Source organism: Petromyzon marinus, chromosome 37 (assembly GCF_048934315.1).
Source record: "Petromyzon marinus isolate PM22_M1 ecotype Great Lakes invasive population chromosome 37, UKy_Petmar_22M1.pri1.0, whole genome shotgun sequence".
In the NCBI taxonomy this organism is placed as follows: Eukaryota; Metazoa; Chordata; class Hyperoartia; order Petromyzontiformes; family Petromyzontidae; genus Petromyzon; species Petromyzon marinus.
The window spans coordinates 19,401,169-19,424,587 of record NC_133703.1 but is presented as its reverse complement, the minus strand read 5'-3'; the positions used below and the strand labels follow the sequence as shown (position 1 = coordinate 19,424,587).

Genomic DNA, 23,419 nt, shown 5'->3' with positions numbered 1-23,419 from the left:
ACACACAAGACGCAAAACACTCTTTATTTTAAAAAGGAATTGACCAAACATCCTCTTGATAAAAAGTCAAGAGACTCACTTATTTATGCAGGCTCTCCCTGAACAAATGAAATCGTTGTTATTGTTAGAAATGTTTCAGGTTTCGCACGCTTATCTTCTCAAACTTTTCCTTTCAAGAGCTATTTTATTGACAGAGAAAATAAAACCGGTTCAGCGCGACGGTTTGTCGTTAAGAACGTATACGCAACCTCTTGGAGGAACAGCGGGGTTGTGGCAACACTTTGAGGGGTGAACCACTTGATCTCACATCAAGTGAATTATTTGGCGATGATTGCTGCAGTTTATTTCATTGAAATACTTTTTGATTAACCAAATAGGGTTTTGTATGTTAACCCAAAAGCCGCTATTGGCGCGACAATAGCAGTTCTCCGGCGAACTGGACAATATTAGTCGCACTACTCCCAAAGATATTATCACACAGCTCTCAAACTTAAACCTGGACTATAACGTAAGCGTATTTGAAACACGCCAGATGAAAACTGGTGTAACGATTGAAGTGGCAATTTTAAAAAACGGTCGTCAAAAAACATATTTGTATGGCAGGGGGAGGGGGGGCAGAGGAGGGGGGATCCCATATCATTTAATTCCTCGCACCAATGGGCCACGCCAACCATGTTACACTGCCACAATCATCATCACCACCATCATCACCAGCACCACCACAAAGATCACAGCCAAACGAGTGCACAAGCTAGCGATGACACAGGCACACACGTGCGTGCTTGCGTGTGGATAGGTGTGTACGTGGGTGGGTGCGTGCATAGGTGAGTGCGTGCATAGGTGAGTGCTTGCGTGGGTGCGTGGGTGAGTGCATAGGTACATGCTTGCATGGTGAGGTGTGTGTGTGGGTGAGTGCGTGCATAGGTGCGTGCTTGCGTGGGTGTGTGGGTGAGTGCATAGGTACATGCTTGCATGGTGAGGTGTGTATGTGGGTGAGTGCGTGCATAGGTGAGTGCTTGCGTGGGTGCGTGGGTGAATGCATAGGTGCATGCTTGCGTGTAGATAGGTGTGTACGTGGGTGGGTGCGTGCATAGGTGAGTGCTTGCGTGAGTGCTTGCGTGGGTGAGTGCATAGGTGCGTATGTTGCATGGTGAGGTGTGTGTGTGAGTGCGTGCACAGGTGCGTGCGTTGCATGGTGAGGTGTGTGCGTGGGTGAGTGCGTGCATAGGTGCATGCTTGCATGGTGAGGTGTGTGTGCGTGCATAGGTGCGTGCGTTGCATGGGTGCGCGAGTGCGCGCGAGTGCATGAGTGCACGACATCTCTCGCCGGCGACCGTACCGGTTGTGAACTGCCCCTTGAGCTGCTGGAAGACGGGGTCCTGGGCGGTGGCCTGTGCGCGGCGAGCGAGCGACTCGGACGCGGCGCTCGAGAAGATGGTGGAGACGTTGGAGACGTTCTCGAGGCCCACGCCGAACGTGCTCACCAGCTTCTTGACGAAGTTGAGCGTGTGCGGCGTGATGCGCGCCTCCGTCACGCCGCCGCGCGTCTCAAACGCCACCGAGTAGCACTTGGCCAGGCCCTGCTGCAGCTGCCTTAGCACCTGCGTTCGGCAAGGACGGTCGTGCGGTTCGTGACGCGTCGGCGACCACCGCGCCTCCAAATTGGCACGGCTGGCTACGTACGGTGCGAAAGAAGTTCAACGTACACACACGTGTGTGCACAATCCTTGTTTTCTTCTCCTAGCACGTGTAAGCTACACGTCCAGGTTTAAGCTTGTGAGGCATGCGACGGATTCTCGAGCAGTGCGACTAATACTGTCCACTGTATTGATGTAGGTTTGCACGGCTCGATGTATGAGAAATGCTTTTATAAGCTACTCTCACCCGATACAGTAGCTGTTAAGAGCTTTTCTAATACCGCCCAGTCCACCGGAGAGCAGGCCTAGTAGAATGATGCCGTTATTTCACAGTGTGGTGGATTGTTCAATTTGGGAGTCCGCTGTCACTGCAATGTGGATCTCTTTTTAATTTGTACATGGTGCTGCAGTGGTGAGATGTTAACTACCCTGCCTGGTATACAGGAGGTCGTGGGTTCGATCCCGACGCTGACGCCTGCTGCTGTATATTTGGAGTGTGCATGTCTCTCTACCCGTGGATGCGTGGATTTTACTCCGGGCCATCCCGATTTTTCCCCTCCACATTTAGAATGAAAGTGCGTTCAGAGCATTTGGCTGCTGCTATAAATGTCGACGCGATGATACGCCCACTTGGTTGAGCTATCGTTTGTGACAGCCAGGTTCGCTTCTGAAAAAGAGCTGCATAGTTCAGTGGTACCTTCCCTGGTAAAATATTTCTTTTTTTTTAAATATAGAATGCAAACGTTGGGGAGGGGAAACAGAGGCCACTTGCGAGCAATCAACCCGGGGGCCAGGTGCCCTCAGGATAGCAACCGGCAAAAAAGGTGACTGGGTTGACTGCCCTGGTGACTGGGCAATGATCGGGAACGAAATAATTTTTAAGGGTGGGGGAGAGGAGGAGCGGTGGTGGTGGTGGGGGGGGGGGTACAGAGAAAATGTACCCAACTGTGGATCATCCTTAATGTTCCACTTGTGGAAGAGTTGTTGTGTGAAGCGACCAGTCGCTGGTCTGTTTGGGCCACCCATGATTTAGACACGGTTCTCACATTGCAGCGGGACCTGTGAGAACGTTGTGACCCCGTGCCCTGACTTGACATGTGCGAAAAAGAGCTTTATAGCTCATTGGATTCCTCCAGTATAAATACATATTCTGATTCTGAGAAGGCCTTAGCCTGTCCACCAGTAAGTGCACCACAAACAAGATTTGATGCAGCCTTCTACTCAATTGTTTCAGAGGGCTAAAAAAAAAATCGAAACACTTTCATTGACAAATAATGAAAATATCCATATCCGAAGATGCGACAAGACGCAACACTGAGGGTGAATTCGAAGTCATTGAAGGGATCCCTAAAAGTATTCGTGACCGTCTTTAGGGGCCATTCTGGCACCGAGGGTGAAGGTTCAGTGGCATAGCGATGGGGTGTGCAGGCAGGGGAAAGGGCATCGGGGCCCCAGGCACCGGGCTACGAAAAGTGGAGAGATGGCACAGGAGGAGGGGGCGACTTTCAGTGCCTATCTCACCAGGGCCCCCACGTGAACCAAGGCCTTGTGCCACGGGTGACGTTCCACTGCGACGGCGCGGGGTTTCCAGCGGAAACGAATGTCTCACAACAACACGACTTGGATAACTCAGGTGGAATATAATTGGGACCAACGCTAAAAAAAAAAAGACTTCATACGATATTCTCATCCACAGCTTGCGTTGCACGTGTGTACCCAAGCGACGTAATGATCAATCTCCTTCATGGAAACATAAATTCGCACGAATTGAGGGTCCCAATTTCAATTCACAAATGACACCGACGACGCGAACGGAATATAATTGGGACCGTAAAAAGGAAAAATGAAATCCAGAACACTTTTCACACCCCCCCCCCCCACCTTGTTAAATCGATTAACGCGGCGACCGCTGATCAATAATGCTGATGGACCACATGGCAGCACCACACCAGGGACTCGTGTCCACCAGTGTTGCGAGAGTCATAACAATAAGGAGCTAATGAGACATGGTGGTCGTTCTGCAGGGACATTTGCCCACCGATATTAGAACGAGGAATTGACACGAACACCTCGGTGGGCTGACAATTCCGCCAATTGCCACCGCAGCGCTTGTGCCAGGATTGGTGCGCTTTGAGGCTAAGTGAAGTTCGGAAGGCTCGCTGCTGGCAGGGAGTCATGCAAGCAGACCCAGGTGTTGTGGGTCGAATTACTGATATAACTGTCACCTGTGGTGCCCACTGTGCCAACTTTGCTCGTTGCACAAAGAAACAGATCCCCCTCATAGCCTTAACAGACTGTTGGGGCAAGTGCTACTAGTGGGCTCCTACGAAGGCCGGCATGGCACACGAGGGGGTGGGTGGTCAACACCACGCATGGCTGACTTTATCTTCCAAGTGGCGATGTTTTACATACCACAACAGGTACTCATTAGTGTCTATCTAACCACTACACTACTCCCAACACAAAGATCCCCCATATAGTCTTAACAGACTGTTGGGGCAAGTGCTGTTAGAGCGCACTTATGAAGGGCGGAATGGTACGCTAGGGGGTGGGTGGCCAACACCACGCCCGACCGCCTTTGTCTCCCCAGTTACGATGTTTACACACCACACCAGTTACTCATTTGTGGGCGGGTCGACCTAGGGGAGGTCCAGGACCAGTTCAGATACTCGTCAATGGTGTTGGCCGTGAGCGGGAATCGAACTCGGGCCACCGGGTTCTCATCGCAGCACGATAACCGCTACACTCCTCCTCAATACCAACACAGCCGCCATTCGCCAGTAAGTGACGGTGACGTCACCACGGCGCCTGTGCCAGGCCAGGTGCACTTTCTGAGTCACTGCTCCCCACACACACTCACACACACACACAGACGGATCGTCTCCCCTCTCACCTCCTCGTGCCAGTTCTCACGGAACCACACCATCTGGTCGACAATGCCCTCGAGCGAGGACAGCAGCGTAGGGTGCAGCTCGCGCTGCATGTGCATGATGCGGCTGCAGCGCCACATCGGCGCCGTCGCTCGGATGGGGCCCGGGTCCGGGCTCGAGCCAGGCACCTGCTGACTCCCGACTGAGCCGAGCCGAGCGCCGATCACGTCCAACGCGGTCCGTTGTTGTTGTTGTTTTTGATGTTGTTGTTATGGGCAAGCCAGGGGTGCAGGGGACACAGGGAACACAGGGAACAACAAAGCTTGCATCAGCGCTATGGAATTTCTCACGGTTGGTTGCATTGCAATCAGTGCCTCTGACTAAATCGTCCGGATAGCGGCCAATTTCTCTAAGATGTTCAACTTCAAACACTTTCCTGTAAATGTTGTTCTGATGGGTTTTTTTCTTTTCGTAATTTGCATTAAGTGTAAGTTTGTGAATTATTGTTACCTTCAGGCGAGTGCCAAATGGGAGTCCCCGTGGTGTAGAAGTAAGACCTCTCCATATATGGGCTCCCAGGAGGGCACAGGACCACTAGCGAACATTCATACACACTGTACTGATGAGACCTAATGAGAACGGAGCTGGTCTACAGTTGTCTTTCCTTCACCGCTGCCTGTTGGGACGGCCACATTTTCAACCACCAACCACACCACTACCACCACCACTAAATAACAGCGCAAACCCCAGTACAAACTCGCGCAATGTTGATGATGATAATGACAAAGACATTCACTGTCATGATGCTGTCGATGATAGGAAGACAAAGTTAATGATCAAGTTTACAATTGAGAAGACATTCGTGATGATGACAACGACGATGTTGTAGTTGACGATGAGGATGATGAGACTTACCGATGCCGGTGCCTGCCTGCTCCTGTGTGCCTCCTCCTCCTGGACCGGGCGAACCGGACGCTACATGCGACGATGACACAGAGGTCATGATCCCCGACACAGAAGCAGCACCCCCACCAGGCTTCGAGCCAGGAGTTACGGCACCAGCTGGCGTGGCGCGGCGCGAGTCGGCGGTGGCACCGCCACCACCGCCACCACCACTGCTACCGCCGCCACCCCCGCCGCCGCCACTGCCGGCCCCACCGGCAGCACCACCAGCCAGGACCTCGCCACTCTTGTAGCGCTCCCGCTGTTCGATCTTGAGCGTCAGGTAGAGCGTACGGATTGGGAAGTAGACTGCCTGTGGGTAGACACGGCCCACCTGCACACACACACACACACCAGACAGAGGTCATCCATCTAGCCTTGAGACTGTTGAGGAACTTGATGTTCGTGAGCACCTATTAAGGCCGGTACAGGACAGACCCAGGTGTTATGGAAATAACGCACACACACTCTCTCTCATACACACCCAACAACTGATGCGCAAAGACTAAGATCCCCCATAGAGCCTCTAACAGACTGTTGGGGCAAGCGCTGTTAGCGATCACCTATGAAGAGGTGGGTGGCCAATGCCACGCATGGCCACCTTTCTCTCCTCTGTGCTGATTTTAACAACAGTCTACATGGTACTTATTTTTATGGCTCAGTTCACCTAGACGTGGCCCAGAACAGATTCCAATATTCGCCACTTTTATTGGTCGTGAGCAGGAATTTAATGAACTCGGGCCACAAGATTGGTAGCGCAGTGCATCATGCACTACACGACCGTTCTCTACTACCACCCCTTCAAAGACCCCCCATACAGCCTTGTTGGGGCAAGTGGTGTTAGAAAGAACCTATGAAGGCCGGCACGGCACACGAGGCGGTGGGTGGTCAAGCACCACACCCGGCCGCCTTTGTCTCACAAGTGGCGATGTTTGAGGCTGTTCAGATAATCGTCACTGGTGTTGGGCGTGAGCGGGAATCGAACTCGGGTCGCCAGGTTCGGAGCGCAGTCTGCTAATCGCTACACTACCACCCCTTCGAAAACAAAGATTCCCCGCATAGCCTTAACAGACTGTTGGGGCAAGTTCTGTTAGCTTGCACCTACTACCATTCTTTCTCACATACACACGCGCATGATTGCATGCAAGTCAGGCGATGTCAGAGAGTACCTAATTAAGCACAATTACATTCAAATGGTACAGTCGGCACCGTGCCATGGGATGAAGGAAAATTCCACTCTAATCTCTAACAGGCAGCAGTGCACCACCACGTATCAGGGAATGGCCCGGGATGATGTCATCCAGCTGCTTCTGAAATCACTTCAAATCAGCCTTTCATCCAGACTAGGAACAACAACAAAAAAGACGATTGTTGGTCACATGCCAATGAAGTAGACGTTTTTCTTGATACTCAGAGGTGGAATCGGCCAAGCTCAGTGAAATTGAACACGACGTTCTTTTTTTGTGCATTCATTGGTGACCAGACCGAGACCACCTAATTTGCTGCATCTGAGCACCCAACTTTAACTATGGGTTCTTCAAACACGCAATCGAAACAAGGATCTCGAGAGGTGGACTTTAAGGTGTGTGTCGGTGTTTCACGATTTTTTGCATTTGGTTTGTTGTCCTTTCCCCGCAACTCCGATTGGCACGGTTGGCTACGTACGGTGCGAAAGAAGTCCAACGTATATGCACATACGTACGTACATTCCGGGCCAGCGCAAGTGAGACGGAGGCGTTTATCCAACGGTGCCCGCCCCCCTCCCCACCCCCGCGCGTGGCCGCCCCCAACTTCAATTAGCGAGACTAACTCGGGCAAAAGGGTTGAACTTTTAACATTCACGAGTTGCGCGGGGCGCTGACGCACTCATCCCTCAACGCACGTGTCGCGTAATAAACGTTCCCCTCTGAAGTGTGTTCGCACGCGCGCGGTGGGGGGGGGGGAAGACAGGTTCATTGAGACGCAACGCAGCGTGTTTACTCTGACGTGCCACCGTCATTTCCTCCTCTGGTGGGGCAGGGGGGGCGGGGGGCAGCTATCCTAATGACGTCGTCGGGTGGTGCCTGCTGGTCCCGCTTCTGCTAATAGTTTCGGCAGAGATCCTTTAAGGTCGCTGGTAAAAAATAATTACAGAGGTGGAGGTGCAGCCCTGCAACTGCTCGCTCTTGTAACCGATGGCGGAAGAGGCCTGCACCAGAGGAAGCTCGAGAAAGCTTCTCAGGATATTTCATGGCCTCCTTTTTCACGCCGGCCTACGCGTCTTGGACTGGGAGCTATTTCAGGTAGGTGTCAGAGGTGGGGGGGGGGGGGGGGACGGTCATGGTATTGGCGCTTCGCAGAACGTGAGTGTTGTTCGCTTGTCAAAATAGGTGGTGGGTTTTCACCGCGTGCTCTCCGGTTTCTTCCCAAGCGAGAACAACAACAACAAACACTCGCCGCGATGTGCAAATTGCGGCACCCTCTTTTGAGAACGTCCTGAAGCTCACGAGGGCACCTTCCATCTTGTTGCTGTTGGTGAAGAGTAATGTGGTCATTGTTACGCTTCTGTTTATCGAAATGCTGCTAGGGGTGACTGACGCAGATAAAACGAGGCTTTCGTAGCGAGTCAGCCACCACGTCATGATATTACATGCCCAATTAGGGCGGTAATGTCACTGCTGTTATTGCTTGTCTGGCCGAAGGGGCCATTGCCCCAATCATCGCCTATTAGATATGTTTACAATGAAGGCTGCACGGTGCCACTGACGAATATGTAGAGTTTTATTATTTTTGCTTGTGCACCGCCGCTGACGCAGCAGCAGCATCAGCAAATAATTTGTCTGGAAGTGATTAAGTTACACGAGGAAGCTCTGCGAGTGAAGATTTTTTTTCTCCATTCCATTTTAGGGTTTCGTGGCATCTCGAGTAAGCGGTCGACACAAGTATAAAGACGGCGCGCAGATCGTCGAGAAACGGCCAAAAGTAACACAAATTAACGACAAACGCCGCCGCCGCCAAAAACACATCGCACACGTGTGATGGCCCCGCTAGATACGCAAACACCTAGAACATCTAGACAAAACAACGACATCCACGAAAACAATATATTTTTTTATCGTCTATTGCACAACAATATTTGCTGATTGTGTTAAATTAAAAAGGTTATTCTGACCTGCGTCAGAATAACCATTTCGATCGAAACCCCCAGGAGAACTCAAACAATGGACAAACACACAAACGCACTATCCACGATTTTTCCGCAACGTGCGTTTGTCCGCGGAAGTATTTCATACTTTAGAGAACACACACGTGGGGCTGAAATAAACCTAATTTTAAACTGTAAAAGACAGTAGTATGTGTGTTTGCGGCCTTAACTTGCACATAGCCTGGCACAAGCGCCGTGGTGACGTTACCGCCACTTAGTGGAGAATCGCGGTTTTTGTTGTTGTGTTTTAAGTATGAATGCGTCGCTGGAAGGGATGATATATGTATGTTGAACTTCTTTCCCACCGCACGTAGCCAACCGTGCTAATCGAATGGCAGATGGTCAAGAATAACGACGGAGTGGCAGCCAAGGAATGGAACATGCGACCAAGGGTACGGCCACCGAGGAGCTGGAGGGATGAAATCAGCTGGTGAGCAGGTGCCGGGTGAATTGTAACAATTGTAACATTTCAGGAGCGTGCGAGATTACTCTGGGACAACGTAATTGGCTTCTAGACAGGGGGTCCCCGCTCAGGTTAATTATCTTTTGTTATAAGAATGTTAGACGGTGGGAGCCACTCAACAATGCTCGTCTATATGGAGGAGAGGGCGCAGAAGAGGACATTTCAAACCCCAAACGTCTTGCGGCACTGTCCTGTAGACAGGAGCCGGGATTTTGAACGATAACCTTATCAGGGCGTTTTCATTCATTAATTTACACAACTGCGGTGAAGCAGCGACCGTGTTTTGATGTCACAAAACAAGCGCCCAAGTGCGTTTTTGATTGTATCTTCCCCTTTAATCAGCCGAACGAATCGTGTAAGCCAGCCAACGCGGCGGATTCTGATCAAGCGGTGCGCAGCGTGGCCGGCCTGCAAGCGATAATCCTAGTATGCCAGAGTGGAGCCACCACGTAACCCTTCCTGGGGCTGCGGGAGCTCTGTGCTACTCCCTTTTCCACTGGCGAATCCAGGCCGAGACCGGCACGCGTTTCCCGACGTGACCCGTGCCGGCGCCGTCAACGCCAGTGTCGCCACGCTCAATATAAATCACTCTGATCACCTCGTGGCTTGAAATGGAGAAGAGGCCAGCAGCCACAGGGGGTGGGGGTGGAAGGCGTGGGGAAGAAGGCGTGGCGTGGGGTGGGGAGCGGTGGGGTGAAGAGCGGTGGGGGGGGGGGGAGAGTGGGGCAGGGAGAGCGGGGCAGGCTGGGACCCAATTGAGCACAATTTGTTTGCTCCTATATATTCTTTATTTATACCCGGCCTATTACAGGGAACAAAAAGTCATCCGCGATTGATTCAACAAAAGACCGTGTCTGAGAAGATGAGAAGAGAGGTGGGTAATGGGACAGGGAAGGAGTGATGTGACGGGAGAGAAATATAAAGCTCTAAGCTGCGAGCGGTGTGCTGGTGCTGGCTGCATACTGTGAGCGTCACTGCGGTGTGAGTGGCGGGTGGCGTGCTCCGAAAAATAATGCATGTCAACATATTGGGACGTTTGTGAAAAAGATCTTTATGGTGCATCGGATTTTTCCGGTATAAAAAAATCTTCTGATATTGCTGGGCAACGTCACACACAAGAGGCAAAAGTACCCCCCCCCCCCATATACCCTACAACCGGGCTGGTCGGGCAAGGTGCTGTTGTTAGTGAGCGCGTATTGAAATCCAGCGAAGTGCACAAGGGCATGGCATGGCCATGATCAAGCCCGGCCACAATTTTCCTCCCGCGTGCTGATTTGCCACCGATGTTAGCCGTGAGCGGTAATCGAACGCGGGGAAGGTGGGTGGGGTTGCTAAGTGCGTAGCGCAGTGCATCGACCACTACGCTACCACTCCCCACACACAAGCATATTTACAAAAGGCAAGGATCCTCCATTAAGTCGCACAGACGATTGGGGCAAATTTACTCAAGTGAGCACAGCTGTTATAAACATAATATTGACGATAATGGCCTTTATTTTATCTAAAGCCTCCCTGAGTTTCAAATACAACCACAATTTCATCATCAAAAGGATCATCACCATTAGAAAAATAATAATCATTAGCGGCAGTTATGCATGATTTTTTGTGCATTCTCATTATGAGCAGCATTACCAGCAACATCATCACAAACAACACCACCATTAACGAGTGGGAAATCTGGCCTGTAGGCTGCATAGCCGTGTAATTCAAATTGGTGGAGCGGTGTTGTCGTTGAATATGGCTTACATCAGTGCCGAGTGATATCCGCCCGGCGTGAAGTACGGTCAAACCACTCCCACGGGGATGGAGATACAGGAGGCCTTTCACCAGCACAAGTTTGACAAAAGGGGGTTGCAGATTCGAACTTCTGAACTGCCCCACGCAATCAGCGCCGATGTTTTCCGCGAGAACGGCAAATCCCCCAATCTATTCTGTTGAGCGCGGCACGCAACTTTGTCGTTTTGTTTGTCCCATTTAAAGACGACAACAAAAACGCACGGCACCCGACCGCGCGCGTTACCACCCGTACCCACTCCTTACACCCCCCCGGCCCAACTGCGGGAGCACGTAATGAGGCGGACAGAAACATTAATCAATAACGGCTTACCTTAAGAAACGAGAAAACGGTAAAAGAAGGTTAAGAGCAAGGATGCCCTCGGCCCTTCCTGCACACACTCCGCGAGACCCATTATGAAGGGGGCTCATTACGCGCGCGCGCGCGCGGGGCTCCGCGGTGGAGACGCGCGCGCGTAATTGTGGCAAATCCACGTACGTGAAAATCGTGCAAAGCGCAAACCACCACGCCGCGCTGTTTTCCATTTGCTCAGCTGATGTTGCGTTTCCGCTGCCTCGGCTGTGGCTCCGAATGCTTCAGCTGACACCAGTCGTTTGCCATTTTATTCTGTCCTTCGCAATAATGTCTCCGTCCCCTAATCAAATCATGTTAACCGTGTTGAGGACTCGGTCTAGCAGACTGTTTCGTCTCATCCACAGTGTGCCCGTTGCTGAAGATGGGGAGAAGAGACGATGGAGCATATAGGTACTGTACAACAATGGATTTTGCCGGACTGTCCTTCTGACGACTGTGTAGCACTGAAGCACTGTGCTCTTTATGTCTGGGCTTAAAGGCTTTTCTCCTCTGCCATGAACGAATGGCCTCTGCAATAACACCCACCACCTCCCCGGTTCTACAACCTCATTCGGGGGTTGCCACCTGTCCCAATTCCCGGACTGACGGGATTTTACCCAAACAATTCAGGAATTGGCAACACGTGTTCATGTCACAGGAATTGATTTGCACAAAGACCTGGTCCCGGTATTGTGTTGACAGTTATTGCCGCATACTCAGTACACTGCACAGCTTAGACAGGCCTAGGGTTTGGTCTACAGTGGTAAAGGTGGTTTCCTTTAATGTCTCTACCGACCTGATGTACGTGCTGTTCACTTAACGTACAATTGAACATTTCCACAGGCACTGCGTCTTTTAAGACCCCGTAAATTTTGTGAGATGATCCTCATTGTATGTTTTCGCATCAGATCTGGTACAAGGTCGATTTAGAAATAAATTTATGCTGGCTCCAGATCGGTTGCCATTAAATTAACAATTAAAGCCGATGATTAAACTGGCAAAGCCATATGTGATTTACATGGGCCTCGGGCATTTCAATCAGAACTCCAAATATCCAAAGACACAGCTGGCAACACAACACAGCGGCACTAATCACAAAGAGAACGATAGAGATACCTGCAACAGCAAAAACGTCACGATCAATCCACTGCTGGATGAAACTGTCTCTAAGCAGTCTTCATCCCTCAAAAGATCTTGCTAACCGGATAATGATGAAACCGCGCCAGCAGAGTTGTGTAGCACAGCAGGACTACGGAAAGTAACCTTCCTTCATTTTAGGCTGCATACCAAGAGAGGAAGCTTGTAAGATTTATTTAATTGTCTCGTTAAATCTCGCTAAGTGCTACGTCCCAAAGAACCGGTGATGTGTGCATCACATCCAATAACAGCTTAATTGTTAATGCCCGTAATCACTGTCTGCAAATAACCCCCCCCCCACCAAACCTCTCCCCTCCACCAAACCTCTACGCCCACCATACACGGCAAAGACGGTTCACATTAATTCCCAGCCGCCTCCCCAACCAAATTAAATTTTGGCACGCTTACGCTTTCTCCAACCTTGTACACGTAACTGGGGCAATTAAAAAGCGGGAGGGGATACATTACTTTCGGTAATTCATGCGGGGACGGGGGGATTGCGCTCGGATCGCTGGTGAGGAAAATGTAACAAAAATCTTTATTGGAATTCGCAACGACTTTTAAACGTTTGGCAGAGTACGACCTGGCCGGAACCGGCGACCCGAGGGCAATACCACAGATACCGCACCGCAGGGTAGAGCACACCACGTGCACATCACAAACTCATCACGTGTACGTAATGCATCCAACACCACTATATATACACACACACTATGTATATACTGTATAAAGATTCCCGTATAGCCTTTAACAGGCTGTTGGGGCAAGTGCTGTTAGCGAGCACATAGCCCAACACGTGGGGGTAGGTGGAAAACACCACGCCCGGCCACCTTTGTCTCCCCAGTGCTGATTTTGTTTGACACATCGCACCAGGTATTCGTTTAAGATTGAGTCGACCGAGAGGAGTGCCCGGGACCGGGTTCAGACACTCGTCACCATTACTGCTCACGAGCAGGGAATCGGGTCACGGGGTTCAGAGCACAGCGCGCTAACCTCTAAGTCATAGCTGCCCACAATATATATGCACAAACACTCACACCGATGACATGAAGAAAAAAAATCCTTTAAGAAATATAATTAGTGCAAGGAAAAATTGTATTGGGGCCAGAAAAATACATTCTTGAGAGTTGTAACAGAGCCCTATCGAATCGTCAACAACTCCTTTATTCACCATAGGATCTCGGCAAGGTACCTTTGTTATTTATACAGACATAAAATCCCACCTCTAAAACCACCACTGGCCCGTTCCATTAGCTGTGTTGCCAACCGCTGGAATTCTTGGCAAGAGAATACATTACACAGAACCTCGTCAACTGGAGGCAATAGTGCTTATTTAATGAGCACCTATTAAGGCCGGCACAGCACGTCACAAGAAGAAGTGGCGTTGCCTCAACCATGCACGGCCGCCTTTGTCTCCAAAGCGCTGACATTTTTACGCAATGCACCAGGTACTCAATTCCGTCCGGGTCAAACCGAGGAGAGATCCAGGAGAAGTTTGGATAGTATGGTGCTATGAATGTGCATTGCTGCGGAAGGGAACTGGAAGACAAATAATTAAGACAGCACGGTGGCGCAGTGGTAACGTTCTTGCCTCACAGCAAGAAGGACCTGGGTTCAATTTCCTGACTGGGGTGTCTATCTGCATGGGGTTTGTACGTTCTCCCCCTGTTTCGCGTGGGGGGTTTCCTCCGCGTTCGCGGGTTTCCTCCCCATAGCTATAAACAAAACCACACAATGGAACCGGTCTTGGACCAAAACATCCCCAAATTGTGAAATACTACCCGTAAAATTATTTAATTGGGATTACACGTGTAGCGGCATCGCCCGCCCGCCGTATCGCGAGAAAAAAAAAAAACCTGGCAGGACCCTCGCGAAAGAAGAGTCGAGGCTTTCCTGGGTAGCCGAGCCAAACGAGAACAACTCCACAAGCAAAACTCTCGCGGACGTTTTCCGCGTCTCCGCGCGACCGCCTACCGTGCTGATGAGGTTGAGCAGCAGCTTCCCCTCGCTGCACACCAGGCAGGTGAGGAGCTGCGGGATCCACGCCACCCACTGGATGGGAGGGACGCCGACGCAGTACTTGTCGACCGCCTCCGCCAGCGTGTTCTTCTCGTCATCGAAGCTCAGCAGCCACAGCACCTGCACCCCCCGCCCCCCACGCGTAACACGCCGGGGCCGACGGTTAACGTCCCGGTCGATGAGTACGCTCGCGACAGGCACGCGCACACGCGCAGCACATCCGTACGCCACCGGCACGCTTATGGCCGACGGAGTAGTGAACGGGACTGCAGAGGCGGGCAGCCAAGGCTCCGGTTGGCGGAGCCAGAACTGCCGAGGTCCTGCTTGGTTTTTCACTTCATCCGGCACGTGGGGCGACAACGGTCTAACGATGCTAAATTTTAATAATATGTACCCGCGAATTACTCCATTTGGAATCATCCGTTGCAAACACTGCCCCCCAGCCTCCACCCCAAACTGAAAAAAGTCATGAGAGCCTGCGAGGTTTTCCTGGGTGAACTCGCATAATGATAACAAAACAATGAACAGGCTTTGTCACAACTGTATTAGAGGCATAATCGTTGTCAGTTTACATGCGAGTGCAACAATCACCACAAATATAATTGATCGTTTGTGTAGCCGTTTTCTTACTTGTTACTGTGACGCGGTTGTTTTGGGTCCTCTTTCCCCTTGGTGTATAATCCTTCCATTTTCTATTTGCTTAGTTGCTGAAACTTATTTTAATAGTCGCGCTTTTGTAATTTTGTGCGACACAGGTCACTTTTGAGCTCTTAACCTTGTTGGATAAAGAACCAAAACCAGGTTTAATGAACAGGCAACTCATAAATGCCCCCAGGGGCATAGCTCCCGAGTGTGCAGGCACCAGGGCCGACGGGACGGAATTCAGCCCAGGCCTACGAAGAAGGGCGGGTGGGAACTGTATGGGGGAGGGAAAGGGTGCCCATTACAATCCTGACACCAGGGCCCATGCCAACCACACTCTGCCACCGCGTGCCAGCAGTGTGAATGGATGAGAAGCTCACTGGCACGACCTCAACAGTCGTTCTCCGACGTCATTTTCAGCGAGCGTTTTTTTGACGCGCGGTAGTACGCTGCTGGCTGAAAAGATCTGAATGGAAATGTCTGTGTCTCAAGACAACGGCAGCACAGTTGTAATTTAATAGGAAATCGAGCAGATTTCTTTTGTTTACAAAAAGTAGGTACAGTATTCGGCCATGGGAGCCGCTACAGTGCTCTAACGGTCAGCACGCTGGACTTGCAATCCAGGGGGTCCGCTGGTTGGAACCCATTACCCGGAGCAGCAGCAAGTTGAAAAACGGAAGACAAGTTTCTTGAATGCCGTCCTCCACCGCCTCCACACATAGTCAGTCCATCGGCAGGTCATGGGCGATGGGGTTCAGTGTGGGTACACCCCAACTCCTCCAACACGTCTGGCCAACGTTGAGGAGTGGACCAAAATAGCTTCCCTGTCAGAGGTATCTCTCGCGGAGGCCCTTTTCCTGAGTGGTCGCACCGGCGAGCAATTGCAGAGGCCACACCTTCACCTCTTCGGCCCTCGCAGCACCGCTGGTCCTCGTGTCAACAGCGCCAGCTCGTTAAGGCAAGGGTCTACATTCCTGCTCGCCAACCGCTCGTGCCGGGTTCACTGCGAGTGGCGCTCCGGCCCACCTGATTTATGCGATTACTCCCCTGGTGACAGAATTATAGCGAACGCCGCGTGCACGGCACGTCAACGGACACCTGAGACGAAAGGTGTGCACTCCGGTGTGTCTCAAAACACCTGCCTGAACGTTTGTTGCGGCTCAGAGTTTACATACAACAACAATCTTTGGAGAGAGTGGTGGGTGGGGGGAAATGTGTCACGGTGACGAGATGTTAACTACCTTGCCTGGTATAAGGAGGTCGTGGGTTCAATCCCAATCCCAACCCTGACACCTTTACATTTGTATGTTTTCTCGACCCGTGGTCGTGTGGATTTTTCTCCCGGTGCTCCTCTTTTCCCCTCCACATTTAGAATCAATGCACGTTTAGAGTATTTGGCTGCTATACATTTCCACATGATCAGTCACTCTCGTTGAGCTATCATTTGCGACCAGGTCACTTCTGAAAAAGACCTACACCGCTTAGCCTGATTAAAGAAAAACAGCTTCATAGTTTTACATTATATTCTTGGTTCTTTCGGTGAAGTCACGTAGAAGGGAAACAATAAAATAATAATAATGTTTAATAAGGGTTGGGATCTGTCGGCTGCCTCAAGTCTGGGGGGCCCGTCTGTCTGGCATCTGGTTCCCCTTCCCCACCTGGCTGAGCAGAGCCGACTGACCGCCGGCAGACAAGCCAGTCCGAGCGAGTCTCCGGGAAAACATCTTGCCACGCTCTCATTTACGCTCGTCACTACTAATGCGTTTTTAGCCCTCTGCTGACCTATCATTTGTGGCTGGGTCGCTTCAGTAATAAAAGCGACATAGCTCAGTGGGACTTGCCTGGAAAAAATGAAAATAGTTTAGTTTAATATAGAATGACTAAAGGACTAGTTCAGATATATCTCGTGCCACTGACGCTAGCCATGTAGCCGTGGCCGGGAACCATACTCGAAGTCGCGGGATCGTGGCTCAGCGCGTGTAGCACAGCGCTGCCGACGCAACTACCCCGTTGTTACGCGTCCCAGTCACGAATAAGATCAGTTTGATAACAGAACTGGTCCTGAGCTTCCGGCCCCTAAACCACCGACCCCCCCCCCTCCCCCCCCTTCCCTTCAACAATCCGCACTGACCAGCGTGAGCAAAGCACGGTCAAACAACCAACAGCGCCGACGCGGTGCCATTAGGAGGCTTTCACCCGGCGAGGGATATATAACAGCCTGTCCATTAAGGAATGATGACAGTGATGGGATTCCTATTATTATAACCATAATTATGATTTCAACGATCTGTGCACATACCATACACGGCACGTGGAACAAACGAGACCGTTCGTTCAGAAATCACGAGGGCAAGTGGTGACAGTGAGCCCATACTGGGAGAGTGCAGCGACTGGTAAACTTCAGTGTCAGAGTGCACCAAGTGGCAGAGTGGTAAACTCACTACTGAATGTCAGAGTGCACCAAGTGGCAGAGTGGCAAACTCACTACTGAATGTCAGAGTGCACCAAGTGGCAGAGTGGCAAACTCACTACTGAATGTCAGAGTGCACCAAGTGGCAGAGTGGCAAACTCACTACTGAATGTCAGAGTGCACCAAGTGGCAGAGTGGCAAACTCACTACTGAATGTCAGAGTGCACCAAGTGGCAGAGTGGCAAACTCACTACTGAATGGCAGAGTGCACCAAGTGGGAGAGTGGCAAACTCACTACTGAATGTCAGAGTGCACCAAGTGGGAGAGTGGTAAACTCACTACTGAATGTCAGAGTGCACCAAGTGGCAGAGTGGCAAACTCACTACTGAATGTCAGAGTGCACCAAGTGGCAGAGTGGTAAACTCACTACTGAATGTCAGAGTGCACCAAGTGGCAGAGTGGCAAACTCACTACTGAATGTCAGAGTGCACCAAGTGGCAGAGTGGCAAACTCACTACAGAATGTCAGAGTGCACCAAGTGGCAGAGTGGCAAACTCACTACTGAATGTCAGAGTGCACCAAGTGGCAGAGTGGCAAACTCACTACTGAATGTCAGAGTGCACCAAGTGGCAGAGTGGTAAACTCACTACTGAATGTCAGAGTGCACCAAGTGGCAGAGTGGCAAACTCACTACAGAATGTCAGAGTGCACCAAGTGGCAGAGTGGCAAACTCACTACTGAATGTCAGAGTGCACCAAGTGGCAGAGTGGAAAACACACGACTGAATGTCAGAGTGCACCAAGTGGCAGAGTGGCAAACTCACTACTGAATGGCAGAGTGCACCAAGTGGCAGAGTGGCAAACTCACCACTGAATGGCAGAGTGCACAGACTGCCACTCTTAATACTGAATGACTGAGTGCACAGACTGGCAAACTCACTACTGAATGACAGAGTGCATGGACTGCCACTCTTAATACTGAATGGCTGTGTTATAGACCGGCAAACTCAATACTGAAAGGCAGAGTGCATGGACTGGCACTCTTAATACTGAATGGCTGCGTTATAGACTGGCAAACTCAATACTGAATGGCAGAGTGCATAGATTAGCACTCTTAATACTGAATGGCTGTGTTATAGACTGGCAAACTCAATACTGAATGGCAGAGTGCATAGATTAGCACTCTTAATACTGAATGGCTGTGTTATAGACCGGCAAACTCACTACTGAATTCTGGATTTGAAGCTTTCGTGACTGCAAGGATTCATACTCTTTGGTTCTATTCGGTAAAGTCACGTAGGTAAAACAAATGAAAATAAATTGAAATAAAATGAAAGAAACAATTAAAACACGACGTTTCGGAGGCAAAGCAAGCTTCCGTCTTTTGGTGCAGCGATTTTGCTGTGACTGGTCCCACCTGAAGACGGAAGCTTGCTTTGCCACCGAAACGTCGTGTTTTAATGGTTTCTTTCATTTTATTTCAATTTATTTTAATTTGTTTCACTACTGAATGTCAGAGTGCATGGACTACCACTCTTAATACTGAATGGCTGTGTTATAGACTGGCAAACTCACTACTGAATGGCAGAGTGCATGGACTGCCACTCTTAAAACTGAATGGCTGTGTTAAAGACAGGCAAATTCACTACTGAATGGCAGAGTGCACAGACTGCCACTTTTAATACTGAATGGCTGTGTTATAGACCGGCAAACTCAATACTGAATGGTAGAGTGCATAGATTAGCAATCTTAAAACTGAATGGCTGTGTTATAGACTGGCAAACTCAATACTGAATGGCAGAGTGCATGGACTGCCACTCTTAAAACTGAATGGCTGTGTTAAAGACAGGCAAATTCACTACTGAATGGCAGAGTGCACAGACTGCCACTTTTAATACTGAATGGCTGTGTTATAGACCGGCAAACTCAATACTGAATGGCAGAGTGCATAGATTAGCAATCTTAAAACTGAATGGCTGTGTTATAGACTGGCAAACTCAATACTGAATGGCAGAGTGCATGGACTGCCACTCTTAAAACTGAATGGCTGTGTTATAGACTGGCAAACTCACTACTGAATGACAGAGTGCATGGACAGGCACTCTTAAAACTGAATGGCTGTGTTATAGACCGGCAAATTCACGACTGAATGGCAGAGTGCATAGATTAGCACTCTTAATACTGAATGGCTGTGTTATAGGCCGGCAAACTCACTACTGAATGGCAGAGTGCACAGACTACCACTCTTAATACTGAATGGCTGTGTTATAGGCCGGCAAACTCACTACTGAATGGCAGAGTGCACGGAATGGCACTATTAATACTGAATGGCTGTGTTATAGACCGGCAAATTCACTACTGAATGGCAGAGTGCACAGACTACCCCTCTTAATACTGAATGGCTGTGTTATAGACTGGCAAACTCACTACTGAATGGCAGAGTGCATGGACTTGCAGGGGCGAGACAGACCCAGGAACAACATAGAGGACCGGGCTGAAAGAAGAGAGTGCTTTATGGGCTGCAGGGGACAGACAGAGATGGAGAGAGATAACAAAAGCTGTGCAGCTACAGAATTTGGGGCCCAAAACAGCAGAATGTAAAACACTGTCTATGCCTATACAGGTCGTCATACGTCGATGGTGATTAACCTTGAGCAGCCAATAATAAGTTATTGCGATTTGTGGGGCCCAAAAACGGCAGAATGTACAAACATGATGTACTTACATAAGTACGCATGTTGATTAACTGTAAATAACCCAACAAATAATAGATAGCCACTGCAATTTATATGACTACATTAACCCACCCCCTCTCTGGTATTCGCAACTGACTGGCTCACTGTGATGACATCACATTTACCCCGGCCTCTATTTAAGACCGAGACGGGAGGATTTCTCCACAATTCTGGTTGTCGCATGATTGAGGCTGGTTGTAATTACAGGTGAAACGTCGTACTCGAATTGTAAATGTTGTGGGTTCACTCTCCAACACACTGGTGTGCTGAACTAGTAACTAACTGGCATGTTTAGTTTACGTGAAAAACCTTACTAATTTGGCTGTGTCGGGTGGTGGCGGTTTTTGACGACACATTATTATTATTATTATTTACGCGTTATCACCCTAAAAACCTCTATTATGGATAATTTTGGTCGCGAAAGCCTACGTGTTAAACTGAGAATTGTTAGATGGGGTTGATAACGGGAAGCCGATATCTTTCGGCGAAAAGGCAAAACAAAAATCGCCGCAGTCCCGGCACAGCTCACCTCTCACGCCGCACGCAGATTTTGCGCGGCCGAGAGCTGGGTTGTGTGTCGCATTCCGGGGCACGCAAAAGGGATTAATATTCACAGCTCGCAAGAGTTGGCAGGTGTCATCCACGGTTTAGCGCTAACTCACCTCTCCGGTTCACACGGCACCTCGACGCATTCCCCTGGCACTTGTGACACACTCCACCGGCACAGCAGCAGCTGTAAAAGCTTTAGGGTTCTTTAAACACAATCTGGATTTGGCAGAGTCTACGAACGGCATTTTAGCTCTAACAGAAGAACTGTCAAGGTGGGTGGATGCGAGAGTGAAAACAATTATTTATTTTGGGATGCTGCCATGCGATTGCATTTCGAGGGCTGATGTGTATTTTGCCAAATTTTATTGGTACGATGACGAACAAATGAATAACAACTCCTTGTCAATCGACTGCTGGATGTAGTGCCTCTCAACCCACACCATCACGGGGGTCGTGTGACCATTTGACCATACTTCACCATGCTGGCTTTCCCAAGCAGTGAATATTCTTTGGTTCTTTCGGTAAAGTCACGTAGAATGAGAATAAAATAATAAATTGATAAAATAAAATAACACAATAATATTCTCGCAGCCCGACTGCAAACGCTGCCTGCCCTCGCCTTGGCCCCGCTGCACCCAAACATCTCCTTTCAGGTTCCGCTACTTTTTCTAACCCAAACCCCGTTTGTTTTCGTTCCCTCCCCACCTTCACTTAGCACAACGCCCACACCGCATGCCCTTCTGACCCTCACCAAACCTCCCATCCCACATCCTCGCTCGTGATAAAGTGTCCTAGGATTAGAGATCGCGTACATGTGTCGTACACCATATTTATGCTAAATAACTATTTAATTTTACCAGGTAAGACCCACTGAGATATATAGCTCTTTATCAGAAGCGACGTGGTTATCACAAATGATAGCTCAACGAAGTGGCTTATCGCGTGGACATTTATAGCAGCGAGTTTATTCTAAATGTGGAGGGAAAACCAGAGGACCCAGAGAAAAAGAACGTGCAAACTCCCAAAATACAGGCATCAGGATCGAACCCACGACCTCCTGTATACCAGGTGAGGTAGTTAACATCTTGCCACCGTGGCGAGATGTTAACCGTCAAAGCAAATTAGTAAGGTATGTCACGTCAACAAAACGTACCAATTTTTTTCTACTTCAGCATTTTATTTATCGTTGCAAGTAGCACGCCCAAAGATAAAGATCCTCTTATAGCCTTCATAGACTTTTGGGGCAAGTGCTGTTTGCGAGCACAGCACACGAAGGGGTGGCTGCCCAGCACCACGGCCGGCCACCATAATCTCTCCTAGTGGCGATGTTTACACACTGCACCAGGTACTCATTTGAGGCCGAGTCGACCTAGAGGTGGCCCAGGAGCAAATCAGATACTGGTTACTGCAGATTAACCACTGCACGACCACTCCACCCACCAAGTAACGCACACACGTACGCGCGCACACACACACACACGCACAGAGGGAACGCACGTAGAGTGAAAGAACAAATCAAAGCTCACCTTGGCCAGGTACTTGCGGGACTTGTGCTCGTTCTGGTGACGGCAGGCGTGCAGGTAGCAGGCGATGGCATAGACGCCCAGGTGGAGCTGGCGCTCCTTAACGAACACGGCCTCCAGGTAGTCGCCCCACATGGCCCACGCCTTCACCAGCACGTCGTGCATCTGCACGGCCGCCGAGAAGGCCTTGTTGGCCTCCTCCGATCTACGGTGGGCCCGGGGTGGGAGGTGCAAGAGGCACGGTTAGACGCCGACACGAAGATTACCGCCAGCACGGCATACTATCGCGGGATGGGGGTGTGGACAGCTGACTGCCCAGTGCTGAACGTTCACACTGCACCGGGTACTCATTCACGGCCGAGTAGACCTAGAGGAGGCCCAGCACCAGTCGCATACCCACACGCAAAAAGACAAAGATCCCCCGTATAGCCTTAACAGACTGTAGGGGCAAGTGCTGTTAGCGAGCACCTATGAAGGCCGGCACGGCACACGAGGGGGTGGGTGGCCAACACCACGCCCGGCCGCCTTTGCCTCCCCAGTGGCGATGTTTACACACCGCACCAGGTACTCATTTTAGTCTGAGTCGACCTAGGGGAGGCCCAGGACCGGTTCAGATAATCGTCACTGATGTTGGCCCGTGAGCGGAAATCGAACCCGGGTCGCCAGGTTTGTAGCGCAGCGCGCTAACCGGCGGCTGTGGGGAGGGATACGTGGTTGGCGTCAGAGGGCAGTACAGCAAATCCATTCAATCTTGTTTGCATGTTCACCACAAGTACTGTGTGTGGTTAATGCAGACTTGATTCCTTGCAAAAGCTATCTATTTGGCGTTTGGATATCTTAACACCTGTTTTATTGCCAGAAAGTGTACTCACTCCGAGCTATGCATGCTCTGATACGTGCATTCGTACTGTTCGCGGTTTGGCGTTCTCTGACAATAGTGAGACTAGGCCAATCAGTTTCAAAGACAATGCAAAAATTATCAGAGCTTGTGTGTTTGCATGTTCACCACAAGTGTGCGTAGTCAATGCTGACTTGATCTGGTGTTTGAACATCTTAACACCTCCTATTTAATTTCCAGAAAGGTTTAAACCTATTCCTATTTTTCTATCCAGCTTCACCAACCCACACTGACCAGCGTGGTGGAAGTATAGTTCAGTAAGCCACACGACCTGGGTGGCATG

The 23,419-nt window shown here is 50.2% G+C and overlaps 1 protein-coding gene across 2 annotated transcripts in view; it reads right to left on the bottom strand.

Moving 5' to 3' along the window:
* TRRAP (transformation/transcription domain associated protein) overlaps positions 1-23,419 on the bottom strand; it is a 142,418-nt gene that overhangs the window by 38,138 nt on the left and 80,861 nt on the right. For both annotated transcript variants that reach the window (XM_032966893.2, XM_032966894.2), the window contains 5 exons: positions 22,242-22,443; positions 14,336-14,500; positions 5,423-5,783; positions 4,531-4,709; positions 1,340-1,601 (listed from right to left, as the gene is read on the bottom strand). In XM_032966893.2, coding sequence (XP_032822784.2) covers positions 1,340-1,601; positions 4,531-4,709; positions 5,423-5,783; positions 14,336-14,500; positions 22,242-22,443 — 1,169 coding nt within the window. The remainder of the gene's footprint in view (positions 1-1,339; positions 1,602-4,530; positions 4,710-5,422; positions 5,784-14,335; positions 14,501-22,241; positions 22,444-23,419) is intronic.